General features: G+C 40.7%; 2 protein-coding genes across 2 annotated transcripts in view; both read left to right on the plus strand.

Annotated features, from left to right (window-relative positions):
• prr12a (proline rich 12a) overlaps positions 1-12,949 on the plus strand; it is a 24,159-nt gene extending 11,210 nt beyond the window's left edge. Inside the window, exons 7-15 of the mRNA XM_037691401.1 lie at positions 6,158-6,651; positions 6,832-6,948; positions 7,087-7,220; positions 7,421-8,220; positions 8,324-8,443; positions 9,339-9,436; positions 9,636-9,767; positions 11,403-11,498; positions 11,645-12,949. Coding sequence (XP_037547329.1) covers positions 6,158-6,651; positions 6,832-6,948; positions 7,087-7,220; positions 7,421-8,220; positions 8,324-8,443; positions 9,339-9,436; positions 9,636-9,767; positions 11,403-11,498; positions 11,645-11,779 — 2,126 coding nt within the window. The 3' untranslated portion in view covers positions 11,780-12,949. The remainder of the gene's footprint in view (positions 1-6,157; positions 6,652-6,831; positions 6,949-7,086; positions 7,221-7,420; positions 8,221-8,323; positions 8,444-9,338; positions 9,437-9,635; positions 9,768-11,402; positions 11,499-11,644) is intronic.
• A 2,633-nt stretch (positions 12,950-15,582) lies between these two features.
• Positions 15,583-15,921, plus strand: part of irf3 (interferon regulatory factor 3) — a 9,504-nt gene continuing 9,165 nt past the window's right edge. Inside the window, exon 1 of the mRNA XM_037690988.1 lies at positions 15,583-15,607. The gene's annotated coding sequence lies outside the window, so the exon portion shown is untranslated. The remainder of the gene's footprint in view (positions 15,608-15,921) is intronic.

Below are 15,921 nucleotides of genomic sequence, written 5' to 3' on the forward strand. Positions count from 1 at the left end.
TTTTTTTTTTTTTTTTTTCTTGTGCTTAGCTTAGCTTTTAATTTTTATTTTGTTTCCAAAATGTTATATTAATATTTCATTAAACAATCCCATGTGCATGATTAGACAGCATCTGGACTTCCTTTTTATTTATTGAAGATGTTTTACATAATTTAAAATGCTTCTTCAGTTGTGATTATGAAAGGATAGTTTCACACTTGGAAGTTGTATTTGGGATGATTACTTTAAATGAGTCACTGGAGTCGCATGAATCACCGACTCATCTGTCCTTCCTGTGAGTCGGTTGGGTTGTTTTCTGAGTTTACTAATCTGGCCAAGGGAATTTTTGTTGCATGTTTCAAAAGTTCTGAATAGTTTTAAGTTTTGCAACAAGGAGAGTCAAGGCTGTGTTGTATACTTAGTGTACATAACTTTTAACTCCCCCATGTCTTTATATTTTGCTTCAAACTACCGGGCTGTATTATAATCTTTAAAGTTGTCTTGATCTTGATTCTCCAAGGTATCTGTAAGTTTTTCAAACAAAAAAACTGCTTTTTATTATTTTTTTCCAACTAATTTTCAATCTAGTACTTGTACCTAATTATGATAGCAATTTTTTGCAGCGTGTGCTATTTAAAAAAAAATGAATAAACAATGAAAACTACAGTTGGAAAGTGAACAAGTGGCGGGGAAGTGTCAGACCTAATAAGAAAAATACTGCAAAGTAACAGTATTTGAAAGACTTGGAAAAAAAATAGGGGGGAATCTAACGATACAAAGGATGTGAGAGAAGCATCATCAGTCAGTTCGTTTACTGTGTTACACATTTTCAGCTAACAGTTGTATATGATTGCTTTGAGAAATTTTTTTTAAACCAGTCCACTGATTCACAAGATATTTTGCTAACAGTACAGACAAAGGAACACAGAGATGCACACACAGACATGGGTTACATTATCGCCCTTTTGCTTGTGGTGGCAAATAAAGATTATGATAAAGTCTGCCTCACTGGAAGCCAATTGGACATAAGTGGAATGACTCAAAACTTGTACAGTTTTGTAGATGTTGGATAAATAAGACGTGCAGCACGGTGGCGCAACTGGTAGAGCTGCTGCCTCTCAGCGAGCAGGTCCTTGGTTCAAACCCCGGTCCAGGGGCCTTTCTGGGTGGAGTTTGCATGTTCTCTCCGTGCATGCGTGGGTTTTCTCCGGGTGCTCCAGTTTCCTCCCACAGACCAAAAACATGCATGTTAGGCTGATTGGTAACTCTAAATTGTCCCTAGGTGTGAGTGAGAGAGTGAATGGTTGGTTGTCTCGTTTGTCTCTATGTGGCCCTGTGATGAACTTGTGACCCATCCAGGGTGTACCCCGCCCCTCGCACAGTGATTGCTGGACATGGGCACTAGCGACCCCCGTGACCCAAAATGGAATAAGCGGGTAAAGATAATGGATGGATGGATAAATAAGACCTGATGTTTTGCTTTCTTTGCTCTTTTCTTTCATTTTGTTTTGCCTGTTCAACATCTGCACCGCACTGCCCTCAAAAGACTGTCCCTTATCTTAGAGATGTAGGTGGAGAGGTTTAGCTTGACTTGTGGAGAAGACTCTTTTTCTGTCTTGGTGCAAATTACAGTAGTTTGTCTTCTTGCACTGTTTTGGGGTTCAAAGTGCATTGATCTTTTGTATTTAGAGAATAGACCTTCTGAGTTTCTGATTTTTGTATTTTCTTTCCCTTTTCAGATTTTTGGGGTTTTTCTGAATTTCTTAGATTTCTCAAATTAAATGCCTCATTGGAATATATGCACACAGGGTTCCTTTAACGTCTTAATAAGCTTTAAAGCATGGAGTTATCTTTAAAGTTATTTGTAAATCTGGTTAAGTATGGAAGGGTTTGGAAAAGTATTTGCTTTCAGACCTTTATTATGTGGTCTTGTTTCTACTCAAGAGAAAAATCTAACATGGTAAAGAAGTAACTCGGTGACAACAAAAAAGTTTAGATCATGTCATCTGGACCAGTTTCTTTAAGTCAAGAAACGTTTCGTCCCCCATCCGGAAGACTTCGTCAGTCAGAGGCCTGCCAACCAGATTTGTCCCATAAGTAGCCTTCAATGCCGGGTTTCAAGCCAACCTCCTGTTGGGTTCTCAGAAGTAGGCTTTTAACACATGCAAGCAGAGCACACCCATCTAAAACAGTTAATCATCATCAACAATCAAATGTTTTAGGCCGGATAGCCAACTTGCTACTCACAGAAACAGCCTGAGGACAACCAAGGCTGAAGTGGTTCTGAAAAAGGGTTGCAAGCCCAGTCATCCAGTAACGCTGTGTTTTTCACATTATTTATTGACACAAAAGATGGATACAGTCACCACAATGTCATCTTATTTTAAGTGTCTCACTAAACAGTCACAGCTTTAAAGTTGCTGTAGGTGTCTCTGCCTTACTAATGACATTCGCTTTTCAGACCCTTCATAAGCCATGTCTTATTTAAAACTGTGAACCCCAAATTCCTACCATTACAGCACGCCCCCATCAAATCAGATTCAATTTCTTTATAAAGCACTCGTAAATAACCAAAGCTGACCAAAGTGTTGTACAGGTCCTTCTAAAAAAATTAGCATATTATGATAAAGGTAATTATTTTCCATAATGTAATGATAAAAATTAAACTTTCATATATTTCAGATTCATAGCACACCAACTGAAATATTTCAGGTCTTTAATTGTTTTAATACTGATGATTATGGCATACAGCTCATGAAAACCCAAAATGCCTGTCCCAAAAAATTAGCATATCATGAAAAGGTTCTCTAAACAAGTTATTAACCTAACCATCTGAATCAACGACGTAACTCTAAACACCTGCAAAAGATTCCTGAGGCTTTTAAAAACTCCCAGCCTTGTTCATTACTCAAAACCACAATCATGGGTAAGACTGCCGACCTGACTGCTGTCCAGAAGGCCATCATTGACACCCTCAAGCAAGAGGGTAAGACACAGAAAGAAATTGCTGAACGAATAGGCTGTTCCCAGATTGCTGTATCAAGGCACCTCAGTGGGAAGTCTGTGGGAAGGGAAAAGTGTGGCAGAAAACGCTGCACAACGAGAAGAGGTGACCGGACCCTGAGGAGGATTGTGGAGAAGGGCCGATTCCAGACCTTGGGGGACCTGCGGAAGCAGTGGACTGAGTCTGGAGTAGAAACATCCAGAGCCACCGTGTACAGGTGTGTGCAGGAAATGGGCTACAGGTGCCGCATTCCCCAGGTCAAGCCACTTTTGAACCAGAAACAGCGGCAGAAGTGCCTGACCTGGGCTACAGAGAAGCAGCACTGGACTGTTGCTCAGTGGTCCAAAGTACTTTTTTCGGATGAAAGCAAATTTTGCATGTCATTCAGAAATCAAGGTGCCAGAGTCTGGAGGAAGACTGGGGAGAAGGAAATGCCAAAATGCCAGAAGTCCAGTGTGAAGCACCCACAGTCAGTGATGGTCTGGGGTGTCATGTCATCTGCTGGTGTTGGTCCACTGTGTTTTATCAAGGGCAGGGTCAATGCAGCTAGCTATCAGGAAATTTTGGAGCACTTCATGCTTCCATCTGCTGAAAAGCTTTATGGAGATGAAGATTTCATTTTTCAGCACGACCTGGCACCTGCTCACAGTGCCAAAACCACTGGTAAATGGTTTACTGACCATGGTATTACTGTGCTCAATTGGCCTGCCAGCTCTCCTGACCTGAACCCCATAGAGAACCTGTGGGATATTGTGAAGAGAAAGTTGAAAGACGCAAGACCCAACACTCTGGATGAGCTTAAGGCCGCTATCGAAGCATCCTGGGCCTCCATAACACCTCAGCAGTGCCACAGGCTGATTGCCTCCATGCCACGCCGCATTGAAGCAGTCATTCATGCAAAAGGATTCCCGACCAAGTATTGAGTGCATAACTGAACATGATTATTTGAAGGTTGGCATTTTTTGTATTAAAAACACTTGTCTTTCATTGGTGGGATGAAATATGCTAATTTTTTGGGACAGGCATTTTGTGTTTTCATGAGCTGTATGCCATAATCATCAGTATTAAAACAATTAAAGACCTGAAATATTTCAGTTGGTGTGCAATGAATCTGAAATATATGAAAGTTTCATTTTTATCATTACAGACAGAAATGATTAACATAGATACATTAAACTAATGTGTTTTCTGTAATTAGCTTCATGTGTCTTTGATCTTATAATCAGTCGGTTTGTTTATTTAAAAGGTGAAAAATACCGTATTTTCTGCCAACACGTCGCATCGCCCTATAAGTCACCAGTCCAAATATGTCTAATAAAGTGGAAAAATCCATAAATACGTCACATCTATTATGCATCACCGCTGACGCATCGCGTTTGTTACTCGTCATCGCCGACAACTCGGAAACGTAGGTCGATGCTGTGCCAAAAATCGATTGGCTGATAAATGGCGGCTGCGGGAGCGTGCACAGGAGGACTTTAACAATATTAACACTTAAACAATTATTTGTTTGCTTGAAATAATAGCAAAGGTGTGTCTCAGGCTAACTTTTCCTTAATAAATGCACTTTGTTGGTCTAATCAGCTGAATTTCAAAAGCCAATACACAGAAGTAGGAGCGTACATGGGAGGACTCGCTGTGCATTTCTTCAAAATTTAACAAGATAACCACCTAAAACCAATTTTGTTAGCTCGACTTTATAGCAGAGGTGTGTCTCAGTTGAACTTTTACTTAATAAATGCACTTTAATGGTCAAATCATCTTCACTTCGCTGGGGCGGCGCAGCAAAATGAAGATGATTTGACGGTTGCTCCAGGTGAGCTGAACAAAGATGGTAGTCTATGGCAAGCCGATTGTGTCATTAATAGCCACTTTTACCTATTACATGATACAACGACATACCATACAACTCGAGTGCCATCTAGCAGCTGAAAATGGTAGTGTTTAATATTTTCTGTCAGAATGAATGGAAACAGTCATATCTCAGCCAAAAATTGGTTTATAAATATGGGAAAAAAATCCATAAATAAGTCTCTTCGGTCTATAAGTCGCAGGTCATGTAAATTATGTAGGAAACCACAACTTATAAGCCAAAAAATATGGAAGTCACTGTACTGTTTGGTATCATAGTAAGTACCTCACTGAGCATGGACCCCAGAAATCTAAACTGAGAGTTGTCAACAACAGGATAATTAACACAACAAACAGCTAAAAAAAAACAAGAATGGCTAAGAACAAAACATTGGACTGTTCTGAAGTGGCTTAGTTCCTGTTGAACATCTGTGGAAGGATATCCTGATGCATGCTCAATAATCCAGGTAGAAAAATCTAAAAAAGTTAAGTCTGCTCCTCTGGACATTCAAACTGGTTTTGGCTGTCAACAGCAAACTGGTTGATCCACTATGAGAAGGTGCTATTTATAAAACTGAGCTGAATACAGCACCTCAGACTGAAGAAGTCTTTTGGATGAAAGACGAAACGTTTCTTCTTTTTTTGTTTTGCTTTGTTTTGTTTTTTGAATGTCCAGAGTACCAGACTTAACTTTTTTAGATCTGTGGAAGGAGCTGAAACGTGAAGTCTAGAGAAGGAACCCATCACATTTGAGGCAACTGGAGCAGTTTGCTCATGACAAGTGGGACAATGTACCTGTGGACAGGTGAAGCAGTCTCAGAGTTACAGAAATCACTGAATTGCAGTGATTGCCTCAAAGGTAACCAAGTATTAGGTTAAGAGTACCATCCTTTTAGTCAAGATCAATTGCCTTACATCTACCTCTTCTGTGCACTCTGAGGGGGTGGAAGAAATCAAAGAAGGGGACAAAGACACCCTATCCAACACTTAGTGTAGTCTTTGTTTTCCTACTCAGGATATTTCAACACAATAATCATCTTCAAAACACTGATGGATTAGTCATTTGTGTCTCCTATGACTCTTACTTTGTCTCAGCCATCTTATGAGCGTGAAACTCCCAATCCATTATCAGAACTCAAGTCTTTTTGATTGGAGGTAGTGAAATGTCTTTAAGATAACTGTTAACAAGAAAGTAAGTTCAGCTTACTTCGATTCAACCTTTTGGGATCCCATCAACCTAGATGTCTGATAACCTACAGTGACTCAAGGGTTAAATTTTAACTGTGTGTAAGTTTGATTTATTTTAATGTATTTTTCCTCCAGATCCTCTTCCAGAGATTCCACCCGAGCCAGAAACTCCAGAACCACCTTATGTTCCACCATCTCCTGCTTCATCCTCTTCTCCTTCCCATTCTCCCCTCCCTCCCCTCTCTCTCCCCTCGCCTCCACCTCCACAAGAGGAGCAACAGGAGGATTCCCAGCCTTCAAGCCCTGTTGCGCCTACATCTCCTTCTCCATCATCACCGCCACCTCCTCCCCAACCTGCTGCAGTCGCTCAGCCTGCCACTCCTCCTCCAGCCTCCCCTCCTCCCCCACCCTCTACTCATAAGGAGTCTCCCACACCGTCCCCGGAGTCTCCTGCCTCTCCTGAGGAGCCTCCAGCTCCTAAGATCACCTCGCTGCACCTCGCCCAGAAACAAGAAGATGCAGCCATTGTTGGAGAGAGTGAGGAGGACGAGAGCGAGAGTGGAGGAGAGGGCATCTTCAGAGAAAGAGATGAGTTTGTGGTGCGGGTGGAAGACATTCGAACACTCAAGGTATTTCTGCATGAAGATGTGAAACATCTTTAGTTTGATTGTTAACAGTTAGAAATGATGCAACACTTTGTTGACCATGTTTATCTTGATCTTTGAATCCATAAATACGAGTCCTTTTGTTGCAGTAAGTTACAGACGCTTTATTTATTTTTTGCCTGGTTTGTTTGTCTTTCTGCGCAGCTGGCTCTGCAGACCGGCCGCGAACCTCCACCTATCTGGAGGGTGCAGAAAGCCCTGCTGCAGAAGTTCAGCCCAGAGATCAAAGATGGACAGAGGCAGTTCTGTGCTACGAGCAACGTGAGTTCACCCCCAAGCCTGCAGTGGTCTAACCACACCTGCAGACAGTCGTGTTTATGTAAATGCTCTTAGAAGTTTCAGAACTAATGTCACAGTTCTGACATGGTTTGATTAATTTTTTGTTTGTTTCTGGTTTAGTATCTTGGCTACTTTGGAGATGCTAAGAGGCGGTACCAGAGAATATATGTGAAGTTCCTGGAGAATGTCAACAAGAAGGACTATGTCAGAGTTTGCTCTAGAAGACCTTGGCGTCGAACTGCACCGGGCCTCAGGTACAAATGTTCTCTCCCCTTCAACTCTTAGGTTGAGTAAACTGAACATTAATGACTAAAATGGGTCGCTGATAGTTAAATCCTCACCACATGCGAGTCCTGTTAAGTAAACATCAAATTATATTTAAAAAAGAATAAAATAAATGAAAATCTGGATATAATTATACAGTTTTAAACATCTTTTTTCCTATGTCCAACAGGCGACAGTCCCTCTCAAGAATGGCGTCCCCTCCTGCTGCCCAGGCACCACCAAGAGTAGTGGAAAAAGAGGAGCGCATAGCTCCTCTACCAGTCCAGCGTGAACAGAAGGAAAAATCAAAAACGACATTGACAAAAGAACACGGAGAGAAAAAAGAGGCTGCAGCTGCTGTGCCAAAAGCCAAGGAGAAGGAGAGGGACCAGGAGAAGGAGAAGGTAAAGCGTGTACAGCCACAGCAGGAGAAGGTGGAGAAACGAGTGCAGCAGGAGAAGGTGGAGAAACAAGTGCAGCAGGAGAAGGTGGTGAAACGAGTGCAGGTGGAGAAACGAGTGCAGCAGGAGAAGGTGGAGAAACGAATGCAGCCACAGCAGGACAAGGTGGAGAAACGAGTGCAACCGCAGCCGGAGAAGGTGGAGAAGCGCGTACAGCCACAGCAAGACAAGGTGGAGAAGCGCTTACAGTCGCAGCAGGACAAGGTGGAGAAGCGCGTACAGCTGCAGCAGGTAAAAGCAGAGAAGCGAGGGCAGCCACAGCAGGAAAGAGGAGAGAAGCGAATACAACAACAGCAGGAGAAGGTGGAGAAACGTGTGGGGACAGCGGAACGTGGTAGAGCAAAAGACGACAAGAAAACATCAGAAAGGAAAGAGAAGGAAAAGTCTGAACGACCACCCAAGTTCAAGCCACCAAAAGTGAAGGCTGAGCCCCCACCCAAGAAGAGGAAGAAGTGGCTGAACGTACCTTCGTCAGTACCATCATCGTCTGACTCTGACTCATCTGATGAGGCGGCTAGTGAAAATGAAAGTGAGATGGGATTTTGATTATTAGTGCATGAATTTAGTGTTTTTGTAGTGCATAGCTAACAGGTTCGTTGGACAGATTTAAACTGTAGCTTTTACTTTCTCAGTGCCAGTGAAGGGCGGAGTGAACAACCGCGCCATGAGAGAGATGTTCAGGAGCTACGTGGAGATGCTAGTAAGCACAGCCCTAGACCCAGACATGATCCAAGCCCTGGAAGACACAGACGGTGAGAACAGTGCACATTGTCTCTGTATTTTCTTGAATAAGCACCTTTCGCTAACCCAGTGGGTCCCAACCCTGGTCCTTGAGGAACACCATCCTTCATGTTTTAGTTGTTTCCCTGCTCCAACACACCTGATTCAGTGATTTAATTCATTCAACCTTTATTTAGACAGGTAAATCCCATTGAGCCTCGAGGACTCATTTACAAGAGAGACCTGATTTCAACAAAGAATGAAGACAACAATGGACAACAGCGACAACAATACACAGTTATAAAAAGTCATACAATTTCTTTTATTTATTTATTTTTTTACAAATAGGATGGCTAAAAAAAAAAGAAAAGTAACAAAAACAGCTAGATTATAAGGCGAATGTAGAAAACTAAAAACAGGAACCTCGTGTTCCTCGTGTTCTGCAGAAGCTTGTAAATCACCCTTTTATTAAAATCAGGTGTGTTGGAGTAGAGCAACAACTAAAACATGCAAGATGGTGTTCCTCAGGGACCAGGGTTCGGAACCCCTGCTCTAACCTAACCAAACTGGCTTGTCGGTTAGCATGTTTTTATTTGTTTGTTTTTTTTGCAAACAAACAGGTTTTTATTTTTTATTTTTTTCAAGTATGAAGTTGCATCAGGTTAAAAACTACCTTAGCCCAGCTGGACAAATTGTACTTAAATTAGGAGATTTGTTGACAGTTAGGCAATCATATTTGTATCAATCTTTTAATGGGTTTGTCAAATCCATGTGAACAAGGTATGGCAGGTTGGTGAGAAGCCCTGGGAACGTAGCTGCATCTGCAGCCCACAAGACTTTATTTGAATTTTCCCTTGATAATAAAATGATTGGCAGCTGCATGAATGATGACTAATGAAAACCTCCTGTGTCTTGATTGGCCGTCAGATGAGCTCTACCTCCCCCCAATGAGGAAGATTGACAGCATCCTGAGTGACCAGAAGAGGAGGTTGTTGAGGAAAGTCAGCATGAGTTCTCAACACCAGGTAATCTCAACATATTCTGCTCTCCCCTCAGACTACCAAAAACAAACACTAAACCATTTCTCATTCATGTTCTTATGGTGTTTTTTTAAGTTGGTATTCGTTTCTCTAAGAAAAAAAGTTTTTGTAATAAAGCATACATCTTAGTTATAGCTATGTGTCATTTTCTGAATAACTCACCTTTTCCCTGTGCCTTTGACAGGAGGTTCTGCATGCTTACCCCCAAATAATGGCCGACACATTGGGCACAGGAGTAGTGAGGGTGCGACTTAGCGGTGACGCTTACAATCGAAAGACCCTCAACAGAGTCAAGAAGACCCTGCCTAAACCACAGGTAGGGTTGTTTGGTGGCATTTTAGGAGTAAACTAGAACTGGATTTTTTTTTAAATTTTTTATATATATATAAGTTGGGAAGATGCCAAATTATTTTTGGACAAGACGAACGTGCCAATTCAGCACCAATTTCACGTCAGATTTCTATTTACATGTTAAAATTCATTTGTGTTTTCTGTTTTTCTTTTGAGCCAAATATGGCAAGTCTCCTCAGTACTTCCATCACTAAAGAAAACCTTGACTTTCTCATATCGGCAATGTTACATTGCCAGTTTGGTGTCGTATCCTTTTACTGATTTCTGGTTGCACTTTTCACAGCACACACAGCTGATCAGGACAAGGTCTTTTTAACTCATCATGTTTATTACACATTTCACACAACGGCTCAGACCAGCCGTGATAAATGTACACAGATCCAGACTCAACTAATCATATTGGATATAAAGACAAACCTGCATGAGGCTTGGTTCAGGTGAACTTGCAAGGACTCCTTGTTAAATTTAAATTAAAATCCTTAAGATTCTTTAATTTATTTGTGAAATTTTCAGTTTTCTACTTTTTTCCACTGTGTCTAAAATCATTTTATATTAAAAGTATCAGACATGCTTTATCTTATGTGTTGTCAAAGCTAACAAAGAAATCAAATAAAGTGATGTTTGAAGTTTGAAGAATCAAAAGTGAAACCATGACTTTATCAAATTAAATACAGTAAGTAGTCCCTCGCTACTTTGCGGTTCGTTTTTCGCAGACTCGCTCTATCACGGTTTTTCAAAGTAAGATTAGACACGACACATTGGCCGATTGATAAATGAGCCAAATGATCGGCATGGAATTTTTATTTAAAATAAATTATTTTAAAATTATTTAGCACCTCTGCAGCCCACAGCTGCAGGAGAAGCTTCCTCCTGCAGCGTGTCATATCTTCTCTGCAGCAGAGAAGTGGGCGTGGCCAAGAGCGCTTGCAGGAACTGAAATCGTGACATTCTGTGCTCTTTTCGTGTGTTCAGAGTTTAGAAACATTGTTCAGAATATTGCAAGAGTGTGGGAAGGGTTTACAACGTAAGGATGCACGATATTGGATTTTTGGCCGATATGTTAAAACTCTTTTGGACGATACCAATAACGATATTTTTTTCCCCCTAGACCTACTTTCAGATACTACATATCTTTCTCTGCTGTGGAATTAAAATACTTCATTATTCTGCATAATATTTGTCAGTTTGTCCTGCTACCAAATGCAGATGCCAAAAAGGGGACTGAAAATGATGCAGCGCTATATAAATATATAACATGTATTTAAAAAAAAAAAACCCCAGCACCTTTTATATCAGTGAGCTAGTTTGATGGAATGGCCCATGTCCGATATTTAACTTTATCGCTAATATCAGCCGATACCATGCTGATACTATTCCTACTTTGCTGTTTGTCACTTATCGTGGGGCTTCAGGATACGGGTCCCCCACAATAAACAAGTGACTACTGTATATCATTAAATGGTGGGTAACACCTGCTGCAAGTTTCCAAACCTGCTCCACTTTCAGTTTTATTTAAAACCCAGAAAATGTTTACTTTTGTTTGTCTTAGATTAACCTTGATACCACTGGCTCAATCATAATCTTAATTTCTTTTCCACAGGACCTAAAACTGTCATCTGAGATGTACCGTGTGTACAGTCTGTACCACTCTCTGCATCACTATAAATACCACACCTTCTTACAGTGCAAGAAAGAGGTATGAATGCGTTTGTTGGCATTTATTCATTACAGGTTTGTTTATTGAAACAATAATATTTTAATGCTTCATCTGCAAATGCTTGCTCTTTGGCTTTGTGCCTCAGGTTGGTTAAAGTTGTCTATGTTTACATTCCACTTTTCCAGACCAACACCATCGAGCAGGCAGCTGAGGACCCAGGCCAAGAGGAAGTGGTGCAGCAGTGCATGGCCAACCAGAGCTGGCTGGACACCCTCTTTAGCTCCTTTATCGAGCTGCTTACACTCAGCACTAAAGCCTGAGTTAGCCTCGTGAAGAGACCCTGTGAGCTGAAATGGGAGGATTTAAATTAATTGATGGATCCCACTGTACAGCCCCCAGACTCTCTTTAAACCTCTTTCGATCCGAGGACGTTTTGAAGCCTTTGACAAACACGGAAGGGTTTGTTGAGGTGACCTTGGACACTGGCCGTTTTTCTTTTCTTGTTGGATCAGTCGCTAAAGAAACGTCTTTGTGAGAGTTGGACCCCAGCAGATGAGGGGCTCACCGGAGGCTCAAGAGAGAACTGATCATTGATGAAAATGGGGAGCTACATTTTTGGATGGACATAAAGGAGGAGCCGTAACGCCAAGTCGAAGGAGGAGCCACTGACGTCTTGTTACATGTGTGTCATAAAGACAATAGATCAGAGAAAAAAATGCTATTACTGCTTAGTTTTTACATAAATTATTTTTTTGAAAAAAACTAACATCAGCTGTCGGCTTTTGAAAAGAGTGGAAGAAGGCGAGAATGCTTTTTAAACTGCGTGTAGAGTGTGCCGTGAGCAGCGTGATCATGGGCACGTCCAGGAATAAAGAAAGTGTTAAACGCTCCCTCTCTCTGTTGTCGTATGCAGGGCAGCACCAGTCAGCTGTGTGATAATATATAAACACATTTTTATTATTTATATAAGGAGGTTTTTAACTTAAACTCTCACAAGCGCTGGTTTGCTGTCCTAACATTTTAAAAAGCTTTTTATTTTCCACAGGATCAGTATACAATCATAACCCACATATCCAAGTTGTCTTCCCCTCTATACGAAAAGAACAGACCTTGAGACAGAAATATTGTATTAAATACAGTGGGTGTAAAATAAAGAAAAAGACGAGCAAAAGACAAAAAAAGAATGGCAAAAAAGTTATTTGAAACTTAACATTGTTGTGCTTCAGTTCAATCATCATTCATGCAGGTGCAAAGAAAAAACTATCCCTTTCCCATATGGGAAGGAGGAGTATAAATAAGTAATATTTAAAGAGAAAATAGTCATTTCATTTTTATCATTTTGATGTCTGTGCATACTATGACTTATTTTGAAAAACAATCCAATTTTCCATAAAAAAGGAAAAAAAAAGATGTGTAAATATTGTACAGTTCTTGATGAAATTCTTTGTCCTTCTGTACATTAACTCCTGTATTTGAAAAACGAATAAAACCTACAAAGAACAAATGCTTTGATTTCCTTACTTCGTGCGTGTGGTTGTGTAGTCCTTCCCATCAAACTAGTAAAGATTGCACACGTTGCTGGTTTTCTGGTAAAAGCTTGTCAGTCAGTTTGCTCTTGTGTGTTATTTGTGTATTTTCCTTGTATAGTGTTGTGGTACTCATTTAATGAGATAAAAACTGCCAGAAGTATAGGTGTTTAGAATTTTGATGTCGAGTTTCTGTCACCTCTGCAAAATTCCAACTTCAGGGGGCATTGTGGGTTTTTTTCAACTTGGAACAATTTTGAGAGCAAACTGAACATACCGTTGTGTATTGACTTGATCCTGAGTATCACTGGTTGAAGTACTGAGTTTGCTAATAAGCCAATAAAATAAGGATGTATTGAAAACACAAACTCCCTCAACATTCGTTGCACTGTTTTGTATTTCTGATCACTATATCCTAACAGATACGGTAAAAAAATATGTTAACTTCTTGAGATCATCTCAAGAACCCTCTAGATTTTTCCTGACCCACAGAGGGAACCATAACTTTGAGAACCACTGGCTTGGATGATTTTTTGAAATTAGGAACTTATTTTCTATATGGTGGGGAAATCTGGAGTGGCAGAGAAGTATGTCAGACTGGTACAGGACATGTATGAGGACAGCAGGACAGTGGTGAGATGTGCTGTAGGAGTGACGGATAGCTTCAAGGTGGAGGTGGGAATGCATCAAGGATCAGCTCTGAGCCCCCTCTTGTTTGATCTGGTGGTGGACCAACTAACAGATGAGGTCAAGCAGGAATTCTTGTGGACTATGTTTTCAGATGACATTGTGTTCTGTGGTGAAAACAGGGAGCAGGTGGAAGAGAACTTGGAGAGGTGGAGGTATGCACTTGAAAGAAGAAGAATGTAAGTCAGCCGTAGTAAGACAGAGTACATGTGTGTGGTGAGAGGGAGGCCGGTGGAACAGTGAGGCTACAAGGAGCAGAGGTCACAAAGGTGCAGGACTTCAAGTACTTGGGGTCCACTGTCCAGGAAAATGTGGAATGTGGTAAAGAGGTGGAAAAAAAGAGTTCAGGCAGGATGGAGTGGATGGAGAAAAGTTTCAGGAGTGATTTGCGACAAAAGGGTGTCAGCAAAGGTCAAAGGAAAAGTTTACAAGACAGTGGTGAGACCAGCTATATTGTATGGTCTGGAGACAGAGACATGGACAAAAAGACAGGAGAAAGAACTGGAAGTGGCAGAAATGAAGATGTTGAGGTTCTTCTTAGGAGTGACAAGGCTGGATAAGATTAGGAATGAGATCATCAGAGGTACAGCAACAACTGGGAGCTAACGTTGGAGAGGCCAGACTGAAATGATGTGGACGTGTCCAGGGGAGGGACAGTGGGTATATTGGTAGAAGGATGTTAGAAATGCAGCTGCCAAGAAAAAGACAAAGAGGAGATATGTGGAGTTGGAGTGAGGACAGAGGATGCAGACAGAGTGAGATGGAGGAGAATGACTCACTGTGGAGACCCCTGAAGAGGGAAAAGACAAAAGAAGATTTTTCATATGGTGGGGCTAAATGAGCTTTAGGTCATTTATTGAGAACAGTGTACTGTTTTTCAAAGACTACTTCTACAGTATTTAAAAAATAGTCATCCTTTTTTTTTTTTTAGTTTTTATCATCATTACAAACGTGTCTGCCAGGGGTATATTAACAGGTACATAGGTAATAATATTCAAGTATAAAATAGAACAAGATAATTATAAAACGGTACAGAAGGTAACACAATTCTAAAAAAGATACAAAACAATCTATTTACAGGTTATATAGATACATTCACATTACGTTTTTTCTAGAACTGAGATGGTTTTCATTGCCTTTTTGTTTTCAAATAGTGGTGCTGTAGTAAAGTTCCTTGCTGAAGTGGGTTATACTTGGCTTGGAGTTTGACCACTTTTTCTTGTGAATGTGAAATTTTCCCAGGAGAAGTAGAAGTTGGGTGAAGTAAATCAAGTCTTTATCCATATCTTTATCGTCGAAGCACAATACAATGTCTTTCTCTGTAAAGTGAACTATTTGTCCAGTTTTCTGTCGTATGAGTTATTGCACATATATCCAGAATACCTTTGTATGATTACAATGATAGAATAAATGAGAGATTGTTTCCATGTGTAGTTCACAAAATGTGCAAGAGTAGTCAATTTCAAGTTTAAAAATTCCCAGTGTTTTTTAACAGGGTTATTGTTTTTATATGAAACCTCTTTAACTTTATTTGTTATGCAATTTTTCCCCCCATTTAACCAAACTTATTTCCAATTAATTGCTCCAAATGTAGAGGACCAAAAACAATCTATAAAAAATAATAATCTAAGGGGGTTCTGTAATATCTGACTAGGTCCCCACAAGTGAACAAATACAAGTGGACGTGTGTGTGTTTTTTGCCCCGCCTCTCGATGACGTCACATCAGGAAAAACGAAACCGACAAGTCGGAGTTTCCTGAGAACTCTGTACTATTGCTGCAAGACAAGTCAGGAGTCAGTCGGCGACCCTTCACTCAGCTTCAGTTCGTCGGAACCCAGCTACAGCCGACATATTTCGAGTTTTTGATTTCGAAAACGAGCGCTAGTCGCGAGCTTTACTGTTTCATTTACTGCATCGAAGAAAAACTGCAGGAGGTAAGAGTTTTATTTACTTTGCGTCTGGATAGAAAAGTGGAAAAAATACACTCTGAACGGAGAAAATCTGCAGTTATTTTACTTTTAAATAGCTTTAGGTTTACAACCGTGATTAAGTTATAGTTTTAGGTTGGATATTGGATTTTCGAGCTCCGCCGTTTCAGCGGAATCTTCCTCCCGGTTTGAGCCGACTCGGGCAGTCTTATTTCGGGCAGCTCCCCTCTGCCTGCTCCCTCCTCCGAACCGCAGCGGTTCTTAGGGACTGTCAACAAATTACCAAACACTCGGAAAATAAATAAAATAAATATATATAT

The sequence above is a fragment of the Nematolebias whitei genome, chromosome 17, assembly GCF_014905685.2.
Source record: "Nematolebias whitei isolate Nwh7 chromosome 17, NemWhi1, whole genome shotgun sequence".
Taxonomy (NCBI): Eukaryota; Metazoa; Chordata; class Actinopteri; order Cyprinodontiformes; family Rivulidae; genus Nematolebias; species Nematolebias whitei.